This window comes from Triticum urartu, chromosome 7A (genome assembly GCF_056163025.1).
Source record: "Triticum urartu cultivar PI428250 chromosome 7A, HENAU_Tu73, whole genome shotgun sequence".
In the NCBI taxonomy this organism is placed as follows: Eukaryota; Viridiplantae; Streptophyta; class Magnoliopsida; order Poales; family Poaceae; genus Triticum; species Triticum urartu.
Genome location: NC_141879.1, coordinates 18,645,771 through 18,657,349, shown reverse-complemented (window position 1 = coordinate 18,657,349; position 11,579 = coordinate 18,645,771). Strand labels below are relative to the sequence as shown.

Below are 11,579 nucleotides of genomic sequence, written 5' to 3'. Positions count from 1 at the left end.
TCCCTCATTATTTCGGTCGTGCGTTGTCATGTGGCATGTTGGTCTCCATTTTGTTTTTTTTATTTGTTGTGGATAAATTTTAGCTATATATCTGTAGCGCAAACTGAGTCGACAGCTGGCTGCCGGGTTTCTATGCTGCTGCTGCAAGTTTGTAGCCATGCTCAAACTGATGTCTTTTTTGTCTAGTTTGTGAAGAGGGGGGCGTTGTTCACCGTAAATGATTTGTTTACTAGGTTCATTTTTGTGAATGTAACTATCTACTCCGTCCGTTCCATAACATGTCAGTTTTGTTCTGACTTCTGAGCCAAACCTTGTGAACTCTGACCAAAGTTTAGCGAGAAAATACCATACCAAATTAACGTCAGCTGATAAATCTTCAACCGTGTTTCCCTAGTGTATGTACTCCCTACACAAGTCTCTAAAACGTCCTATATTAATTTACCGAGGGAGTATTTATTTAGGTATTTTAGATGTTCATATCTTTTCAATACATCAAATCAACTGTAGCATCTAGACTGGGGATTTCCTGCAGCCTGAGCAAGAGCAGAGCCTTGACATTATGTCCAGAAAATTATCATGTTCATTTCTGTGCAAGTAATTATCATGTTCATTTCTGTGTAAGTGATGTTTGTCGTAAATGATGGCGTTGTCTATCTGTTTCATTTCTGTGAACCCGATCATCTAGTTCCTCATGTCTGAAATCAAGACGTGTTAGCTTTGTTCTAAGTCGGCTTCTGTAAAGTTTGACCAAGTTTATAGAAGAAGAAAAACATATCTCTGGTCTAACTCATGAAGTAAATCACGAAATACGTATTACACCTTATAAACCAACCGTGCGATAGCTGGCCTCTACAGAGTTTTCAATACACAGGGCCAACATTCAGAGCCTTTTGCAATCCCATGCTTTTAAACAGTTGGACGACAATTCATATTGTAAAAGTGCACCAGAGAATATTGTAAATTTCAGATGGCCAGCCTGCCTTGTTGCAAATGCCACAAGAGGGGATGTAAAGAAGCATGCATACAGGGTCCATGAAGAGCCTGCATCTCCTGTACATTTCCATCTCTTCGGTTGATAAAAGTCACCGGGTAAACTTACAACACACACAAAAGAGAATACTCCAGTAAATAAGACCAAGGCTCCAGCCCAAGAGGCAAGCTTAATTCTTAATCAGTTAAAACAATCGCATACAGAGTTCAACAACAACAAAATTCTCATAGTATCACATAGAAAATACTCGCTCCGTCCCATAATGTAAGACGTTTTTTGACACTTATGGGACAGAGGGAATAGCATTTATGACCCCTCCAACTGGGGCTGGCCCCTTTGCTCGAGCGTTCTAGGCTTCACCACAGCGTTCCAGTTGAGCGGGCAGCAGCGCGCCAGCTCTCACTAGTAGTGTACTTCATGAATTTAAGTTCCTAAAAAGGGTAGGAGACACACGGCTGAGAAATAGGCGTCTCAGTGATATGGATAAAATGCACAACGGAGACAGCAATGGAGTGATTGTCGGGACCATGAGCCACTAAAACTTGGTAAAAGAATTTATCAATACCTTTTGCTTAGCTGTTGTATTGGCAACTAATTCTGGATTTGTCAGCGGAACTCTGTCACAGTTGCGTTAGAACATTCATTAGCCAGAGCAATATCCTCTCTCTTGGCATGTTCTACCAGAGTTGCTCCGGGACGGTTGGGATGGGCATCTGCTTCATTCCAGGCTTTGTTCGAGCGTTCCAGTCGAGCGAGCAGCAGCTCGCCAGATCTCACCTGTAGTTCTTCATGAATTTAATAAGTTCCCTAAAAAGGGTAAGACACGCGGCTGAGAAATAGGTTTCTCAACGATTTGAAGTTTGATTTGTTGCCTTTCGAGATCCACCCTGCAATATGGGGTCAAAAAGTCAAAAAAATGGATAAAATGCATAACAGTCAAAGCAAAGGAGTGATTGTTGTAACCATGAACCACTAAAACTTGGTAAAAAAAATGATCAATACCTTCTGGTTAGTTGTATTGGCATCTAGTCCTTGATCTGTCACGGTTCTGTTAGGACAGCCGTCAGAGCAATAATCCTCCCTCTTTACATGTTCTACCAGAGTTACTCTGGGACGGTTGGGATTGTCATCTGCTTCATTCCTGATAGTAACTTCTGCGGAAGCGATATCAGAAGATGCCGCGCCCTGTTTGTAGAGGTGAATTTGTGCATTTTTCAGTCTTGGGAGGTGCTCGATACCCAAGAAAAACCCATAGGCATTAACCATTGATACACAGTAGATTAGGCTAAGATCCTCGAGCATTGGCAGTGCCCCTTCCATAAACAGAAGGTTTCCCGATGGCAATACAGCAGCATCGTAAACAAATTCCTTCAAATGCTGGAATCCTCTGCCGTAAAAAATAAGCCTTTCTTTTCTGAAAGTCTGGCATGTTAGCCTCAGGTGAAGCAAGGCAGGCATCTCTCCAAGTATGCACAGATCCGTCTGCGTTACTTCCACTATATTAATTTCTAGGTATGCAAGACTGGTCATTGCTGGTGAAATCCAGCATGGAATCCACTTGAAACTGTAGCAGCCGCTCATCTCAAATCTTTGGAGGGAAAATGGCAGAGGGAACCATGATTCTAAGAACTTGACATCACCAGGGCACTTCCTCCATATCCTAAAAGACTGTAGCTTGCAGCTACCAAGCTTGATTAATGAGGAGAGGAACCTGTCTTCATGCCACTTGTACTCGGATCCTATTCCCCAATACTGTACATCGAGCTCATTCAAATTGGTCAAGTTACCGAGTTCCTCTAGTGCACCAACAGAACCCGAGCTGATACCACAGCCCAACAATACCCGTAAGTTCCTCATATTCCCGATTCCATCTGGTATCTTTATTCCAGGCATTACATAATCTGTTGAAGCGATAAGATGTTGTAGCTTCGTAAGGTGGACAATTTCAGCAGGCAACTCTTCTACATGTGTCTCCCTAATATCTAGGGTCTCTAGATTATGTAACATCACAACTTCTGATGGTAGATGTGATATCCAAGTGCCCCTAAGGCTCAGGTACTTTAGTTGGAAAAACTTGCCAAGACCCTTCATGTGATACTTTTCCAATCCATCACACCCTTCAAAATCTAGTACACGCAAATTTTCAAAGCAAGCAAGACTAGGCAAGTGTTCGATGCAACTTGATGATGTTACTGTTAAAGAGCGAACATGGCTTAGATCTTCATTTGCCAATACAGATGCAAGATTCTGGTCAATGTGCTGGACTGATAGCCGTCGAATACAACCATGGCGATTTACCAAACCAGTCTGCCTGCTACGAATCACCATGACAAAATTATCCTCAGCTGACTTTGAAATGATGAGTTCAAGCATCATGTTATGGACTCGACATGCACGAGCCTTACCATCATAGCGGATGTCCACTGCTTGAATCATACTTCTATTGATAAGCTCATAGAAATACCACTCTGCGACCTCTTGCTGACTCTGCCCATGATTTTCAGAGATAAAGCCTTCTGCTATCCACCGCCTCACTAATCTCTCTCTCTCAATCACACAGCCCTCAGGAAAATTACTTAAATACAACAAACAAGTCTTGAGATTATCTGGAAGAGCATTGTAGCTAAGGCATAGTATTCTGTTCATTTCCTCTAGACCTATGTCTTTGTCCAATGCACAAACTTTTTCCCACTCCTCTTTGTTAGCTGGCCTATTTGCCAATAAACTAGATACACTGATAATTGCCAACGGCAGGCCTCCACATTTTTTCAAAATTTCATTTGAAACTTCTTTCAGCATATCGGGACTATCCTTGGACCCAAAAATTCTTCTCAAGAACAATCTTTTAGAATGAAAATCACTTAAGGGTTGCATTTCATACATGCGGTCATCTTGACCCATACAACATGACCTTGCAACTTCAATAATGCGTGTAGTAGTTATAACTCTGCTAGAACAGTTATTCTCTGGAAAAGCACACTTGATAATGTTCCATGCCGATATGGACCATATATCATCAATGACAACAAGATACCTAGTATTAGAAAACAGATTCAATTATTATGCTAAGTAATTCAGATAGAAAAGGTAAAAAATCCATAAAACTCCAATGGGTACTCAAATACTCCCTCCGTTCCAAAATAGATGACTCAACTTTGTACTAACTTTAGTACTCCCTCCATTTTTGTATACAAGGCCACAAACCCATATTACAGGTACCAAGGTAAAAATCAATGCAATGTTTAAGTCAATGTTGCAAGCTAGGTTGTCAGCTTGTTTGTCGTGTTAATTAATGAGGCTTTTCTCTACCACGCACAACAAGATAACCCTCTTACTCCTCGTTGGTTGATTAATGTTGGGAATGCAAGCCAACCTTCTCACTCCCGCATGCACGCAAATGATATTAATGTCCCCGGGTGCTAGTACGAGGCAAACACCATTAATTTTGCCTCGATTAATGTTAGTGGCCTTGTATAGTTGCAAATTGTAATTTTGAGAGTGGCCTTGTATACAAAAATGGAGGGAGTACAAAGTTAGTACAAAGTTGGGTCATCTAATTTGGAACGGAGGGTATTAAGTGCATCATGCTATTGTTCCACTGTTCCTTATATTTCCATATCCAATTTTATGCGTACATCAGTATTGCATCCACTTAACTGAAGTTCACAGCATCATTTAACAACTAATATTTGTTTGATAAGGATGGGTAGTTATCAGATTGTTACTATTAAGTTGCATCCACTCAGGAGCCAAAGATGATACGTAATGGTGGGCTATATACTTACTACAACTCACCTCTAATCTTCCTCATACCAAGTCTTGGAATTTAGTTCAGTTAGTCATTTTGCATATCTGTTTAGTGCTTCTAACTAACACCGATTTCTTGATGTTTTTTTCTTTTTACCTCCGATTATAAGTGCACAGTAATCAAGGCAATATTATCGATAAGACGAGAACATAAGGAATAGTTATTGGCTATTTGGCTATGCATACTTTCATATGACAGAAGTTTCCTGCATTGGACGTTTTTAGCCATATTTCAGAAGGGTAATTCAGGACGAAGGTGTATACAATATTGTACTCATCATTTGGACATTATAGTACTGCATAGGCCATGATGTAAAAAACTAAAGTAATGCTAGAATCGTAGTGGTGTTCAATTGTACAAGCAGTAACTACAGTCAAAATCAATGAGAATACGCATGAGATGATACATGTTTTGCAGGAAAGAATGTGGGCTGAAATTACCTCTTATCCTTTAGCAGTTTTCTTAGCTCTCTAATGAATCTCATTTTGTCCCAATTGTAAGTATCTTTCGTGAATCCATGGGGAGACACTTGGGAGATCAAGTTCATGAGAATTTTCTTTATATCCGGCTTTTGTGAGACTGATACAAAAGCCTGACAATGGAAATGCCCTTTAGCCTTGCGATACACCTCATTCGCTAGTGTCGTCTTTCCCAATCCACCAAACCCAACAATAGATAACATCCTGCAATGATGCTTGGCCGAGCTGTTTCCTACTTCGACCGTCCACTTGGCAAGATCATCTCTTGGACTGTCAATGCCCACAAGGTGTGCAGAATCAACAAAAAGAGCAGCCAACTGGGGATCCACGGTGGAATGGCAAGATGTGATGCAAGCAGTATCATCCATCTTGTAACTACTCGCTTTCAAGTTCTTGGCACGATCTTTCAGCTCATCGATTTTTTCTGCAATTTCATGCTGAGATCCAAGCGTCTTCAGCTGGCAAGCAGTCTTGCCGAAGATCTGCTTGAATCCGCCATGATGTCCGCCATTGTCGAGCTGGTGAATGAACTTATCAATGTAATCCTCTGCATCATAGGAAAACTCCCTCAGCAACGATAGCCATAACTTCACCTGGACATCTGGATCTTCTAGCATCGTGTACTTTCTCACCGCCGTATGCATTAATGTCAGCTCAGATTTGAGGGCACTGACTTCATGGAGGATACCTTCCAAGTTGCCATACTCCTCGCTGAGCAAAGCATTGAGCTTGTCCAGTAGGGGATCCAAGGTGCCATGGGAAGCGCTCACCACCGCCATCGATCTCCCGATTCCACTATTCTGCATATTATTCCGCCATTGCTCTTCTTGTGCTAACACCTCCATCAATGTCCCTATTTGTACATCCAGCACTCCGTCTGTCATTTCATCTTGTTGTTCCACGATACACTGTTCTTGCTCTTGTGTCAGCACCTCCATCGATCTCCCTATTTCTCCATCCCGCACTTCCTCTCTCACTTGTGTCTGTGTGCTTGAAGTGGAAACAACTTCAGGAAGAGGATCAAGCAATTCCTCATGAATCTCGTGTTGTCTTTCCAGAGTTAAGTGTTCCCGTTCATGTGTCAGGACCTCCATCGATCTTTCTATTAATTCATCCTGAACTCCCTCTCTTGTTTGTGTCAGCACCTCCCTTGAGCTATCTGTTCCTCCATTCTGGCTTCCATCTCTCATTTGTGTTTGTGTGCTTGGAATGGGAATAAGTTCAGGAAGAGGATCAAGTGATTCCTCTTGTATCTCATGTTCTTCTTCCAGAGTCCAGTGTTCTTGTTCTTGTGTGACGGCACTCGTATCGTCCTCACCATACAAAATCCGATCTACACATTGTACTGTGATTATAGGAGCGCATGGATGATTGGCAATGGCGCCCCTCAATGCCGACTCCGCGTACCTTTTATCAGATTCATCCGCACCAGTGCCCCCAACTTTTGCAGTTATCTCTTTAAGTTCTATCAGGTACTCTAAGCCAGCAACTATCTGGCTGTATTGCTCCATTCTATTAGCATTGAATGCTAGCTTAAGCTCCCGGACGCTAGGCATTGATCCTATCAGAAATGCCAGGCATGGGGCAGCACATGTAAACTTGAAGTATTTGAGAATTGAGAACCCCTCACCATCAAAGACGACCTTTCCTACAGGGGCAGTCCAAACGTACAGCGAGAGAGCCATGAGAGCTCGCAATCCTTTGAGGATATCAATATCTTTCCTCAACAACTTCCTAACTGAAATCTTCAAAATGCAGAGATTGCCAAGTTCTTTGGTCCACTCAGGTAGGCTGGCAAAGATGCAACAGCGCCCTGACAGCTCAAGCCTCTGAAGAAGGGGCGGGGGAGAGGACACGCTGCTCAAGACATCGCCAGAAATACCCAAGATTGCACCACCAGCATCGTCTAAAACATCTGGATGAGAGGAGGCTGCACGTATTAGAGTTACATCTGCATGAGAGGAGGCTGCACGTACTAAAGTTAAAGACTTGAGGTTGCCGAGTTTCCGGAGAATTGAGCCCAGGCATTGCATATTGTTCTTCAGATTGTCAGGGTCTGCTATGTTAGACCAGGTGAGATGAAGGTCTTGGAGATTGTTCAGCTCGCCAAGGCTCTGTACATTCTCTATTGAGTTCTTGCCGAGATCAAAATAGCCCAGCGTGCGAAGTAAGGGCAAGCAACTAATATCCGATGGCATATCACTTACTGGTGCATGCAATTCCAATGTCTCCAAGAATCGTAGCTGCTGAATCTCGTCTGGCAAATGGACAGTGATGTTGCAATCAATTTTCAGATACCTCAGCTGAAACAGTTCGCTAATTCTAGTGAGGTCAAATATTTTGCTTTGATCAGCCCAGATATGAAGAATCAGAACTCGAAGCAGCTTATATTCCACAAAGGAAGGCACACAGTTCAAGAAGCCAAAAAATATAAGCGATCTAACTTGAGTCATCATAAAGTCTGCCGGTATATTAGCACATTTTGCACCACCGAACTGGACAGACAGTCGACGAACCTTGTCAGGAAGACCTGTAATTGTTTGAAAACAACTCACAATAATGATGAAATTCTCCTCCAGAGATTTGTACCTAATAAGATCTAGTACCATGTGGTGAACTGTACATGTCAACACCTCATCGTTATAATTTCTGTCAAGAGGTTGGATCATTCCTCTACTCACAAGCTCATCAAAATAATGCCGTGCAATTTTCTCCCTGTCTTGCCCTTCGCCGATAAAATCTTCAGTTATCCATTGCGTCACTAATTCGTCCTTGCTGATAGTGCTTCCCTCTGGATACATAATAAGATATAGCAAGCATGTCTTCAAATATGGTGAAAGATTATCATAAATAATGTTCAGAACTTCTTTCAACCCTTCCGAACTAGGGTCTGTCCTCAATCTCAAAACAGAGGGTAAAGAATCTCGTATGTGCTTCCATTGATCAATGTTTAATTCACATGCTAACATGCTGGCTATATTTTCAGTTGCTAATGGTAAACCTCCACATTTTCGGATAATCTCATATGTAACTTCTTTGAAATCTGGAGGACAACCATTTTCAGACCCAAAAACTCTACCGAGGAATAACTGTCTTGACTGATCACCATTAAGAGGACTCATCTCATACATGTACTTAAACTGATACCTACTGCATGCCAATGCTACATCCTTGATTTCCGTGGTTACTATTATTCTGCAGCAACAATCACCATCAGGGAAAGCACGGCTAATAATATCCCATGTCGAGGAAGCCCATAAGTCATCAATTACAATCAAGTATCTGCAGAATATTTTATTCACAATAAATATGTTTGTCAAGCTGACAAAAAAGAAAGAAAGAAGTATAGCCAAAATAAAATAAATAAATTAACCACAAATTAAAAGGAAATTGGTATTATTGTTAGTAATCTTAAAGTAAGAAATACTATATCCTAAGGAAATTGGTATAGCCAAAGGAAGATCAATCAGGCAGTGAAGTAAACAATCGAAACAAGTAATTTGCTACACCGGAAAAAAAGTATTGAAAAAAAACTTATGCTCTTAAGATTACATAAGAGGCAACTTTGTCTATTCCCCTGGGCTCTAGATTGGTACATGTACATGTGTGATAAGGAATCCAAAAATAATGGTTTACTTTTCCCAATTCGTCAACTTCCTGCAATCAAAATTCATGAAGAATAGAAAATTGAAAAGGTTTATTTTTCCTAAATCCAACCCAAATAGCCTCTTAAGATATACAGTAGTGCTTATTTGCTCAAACATTTATCATTGTTTTTCAACAATGCACCGTTTGTCCAGTTAAAAGACATGTACATGTACCTTTTGCATTCCAGATATTCTCTATTGTTCATATACCTTTTGCATTGCAGATATTCTCTGGCATGGTCAATAAGGTCCTGCACATATTCCTAAATGTACATATTCAACAATGCAAAAGGTACATGTACATATTCCTGATGGACCGGTGGTGAAAGCACACTTGATCGTGTACATCAGGATTGAGCATAACAACCCTGATGCACAAACTGAAATGTACATATTGTTGAAAGGTACTTATGCACATCAGGAGTATTCAGTACTAATAGAATATGTACCTTTTGCATTGCAGATATCCTCTGATATGGTCAATAAGGTCCTGCACATCAGGAAAGCCATGAACCGGCGGTGCCTTAATTTGTGAGAGCATGCTGGAAAGCATCCTCCTCATATCTGGATTTCGAGACACCCGCACGAAAGCCCGGCACTGGAATTTCCCCCCGAAGTTACGGTAGAAGGTTCTGGCAAGTGTTGTTTTGCCAACACCTGCAGATCCAAAGATAGGTACCACCTGAACTAGTTGCTCTGTATCTTCACTGTCAAAAGCCAGCAGCTCTGCAATCTCTTGGTCGTCTAAAGCCATCAGTTTGACAAGCTTATCCATGGACTCCTCAAGGCCAATAAGTCCGAGGCTCTTGGAGCGGCTGACATTGACTTGTCCAGATTCAGGTCTGATGGTTGCTGGTCCAAGCTGGAAACTTTGGCGTCTTTGACTCGCATCCTTGGCACGAGCACACAGATCTGAGAAAGCTTCTGCAACCTGGCGCCGAAGCTTCAGTTTTCTGGGGATCGAAAGAATGAGGGTGTGAAGAGCGCTTCTGCCGGCGCCGGCGGAGGAGCGCGGGACCTCGTTGAAGAAGTCCTCTGCGTCGTAGCGGAGCTCCCGCACCTCCTTCATCCAGCACCTGGCCGTGAAGCTGGGGTCGTCCGCCTCCGACACGATCTTGAGCTCGGTGAACAGTGTCTCCAGATCTTCTTCGAGGCGCCGGACCTCGCCATCGCTAACCCCGTCGGGGAGATTGTTCGTGGCAGCCCTGAATGAATGGAGCTGCCGGTGGAGGGGGCCAAGCGAAACAGTAGCAGGAAAATCCATGGCCGCCGTCCCCTGAAGCGAGAGCGACGCAGCATCCAGTTTATCCGCCGCTGCCGCCGCCGCGGCCGCCGCCGCCTGAAGCCATGCGGCGATATACCGGAGCACCACCTGTAGCCAAGCACTGATAAATCGGAACATCGATCCCCGCCTGTAGCTGAAGCAAGAACAAGACAGCTGTGGTAGTCATGGGTGAGAAGCGAAGCAGCAGCAGAATAAAAAGAGGGCGGAATTACCTGCACCAATAGATTCCGATTGAGGAGCACGAGGTGGAGCTACGCCATGGCAGCACAGGTGTGGTGAACGGGACTCATGGAAGAAGAAGAACCCAAGAGAGAAGTCAATGTTACCCCTAACCTGTCTCACGGTTCAGATTACGACCCCTAAGAGCATCTCCACCATATAAAAATTCAGAGCAGTGACTCCCTACTATACCTGGCCACGGAAAACCCGGCCCGGTCTTGCCCATGGGCCGGGCCTGGGCCTGAAATCTGAACCCAAAGGCTGGGTTGGGCCGGGCTTGGGCTTGCCATATTTGCATTTTAGGCCTAGCCTGAGGCCCGACGGGCTTTTTCTTTGAAGGGACAGGTCTGGGCCTGAAATCTAGGCCCGGGCCTAAGTTTTATGCTACGGGCTTTATTAGGCCCGGCCCGGTCAGCCTGGTCTTGCCCATGGGTCGGGCTTGAGCTTGGCATATTTGCGTTTTAGGGAAGAGGCCCGGCCTGAGGCCCGACGGGCTTTTCCTCTGATGGGTCGGGCCTGGGGCTGAAATCTAGGCCCAGGCCTAGGTTTTCTGCTACGGGCTTTATTAGGCCTGGCCCAATTTATGGCCAGCTATACTCCCAACTCTACCCGCCGGCACAACTTCCATACATGTCGCCCTCCCAACTCTACCCGCCGGCACAACTTCCATACATGTCGTTGCCTCATGTCCTATTTTTTTGGTTTTTTGCTTCTGCTTTTGCATCTTTTTCACTTTTAAAAAAAGCACAAAAACTCCTAAATATGGACTTTTTGCTTCGGCTTTTGGCTTATGAATTAATATCTTTATTTTATTTTTTTGAAACAGAGGCAAAAGAATTGCCTCATCGATTAATTAAGAAGAAGAAAATTGCCCGGTTAATCCAAGGAAAATCGGGCTAAAACCGATACAATCAGACCATAATTGGGTTACTCACCAATCATGACCCCATGAGCACACGTGCAACCCGCCAACCCCTCCTAACACACAATAACTCCTCACACTTGTACACCACAATTTTGAACCCGACAAGAACATCCCAACAAAAGATAGTGGACCACGCTGAAATCACAATGACGACCCCAAACTGTGAGTATGAACCGAGGGACCGGGAATCATCCATTAAGCAGCTGCGGGCGCCTTACCTATGGC

At 43.4% G+C, this 11,579-nt stretch overlaps 1 protein-coding gene across 1 annotated transcript; it reads right to left on the bottom strand.

Moving 5' to 3' along the window:
• Positions 1 to 901: 901 nt before the first annotated feature.
• LOC125520081 (uncharacterized) lies at positions 902 to 10,564 on the bottom strand. The gene is made up of 6 exons (XM_087536980.1): positions 10,423 to 10,564; positions 9,375 to 10,343; positions 5,240 to 8,560; positions 1,994 to 4,025; positions 1,557 to 1,878; positions 902 to 1,422 (listed from the first exon to the last, which is right to left on the bottom strand). The coding sequence occupies exons 2-5, from the start codon at positions 10,325 to 10,327 to the stop codon at positions 1,837 to 1,839; spliced, it is 6,348 nt and encodes a 2,115-aa protein (XP_087393106.1). The 5' UTR covers positions 10,328 to 10,343; positions 10,423 to 10,564; the 3' UTR covers positions 902 to 1,422; positions 1,557 to 1,836.
• Positions 10,565 to 11,579: the final 1,015 nt, after the last annotated feature.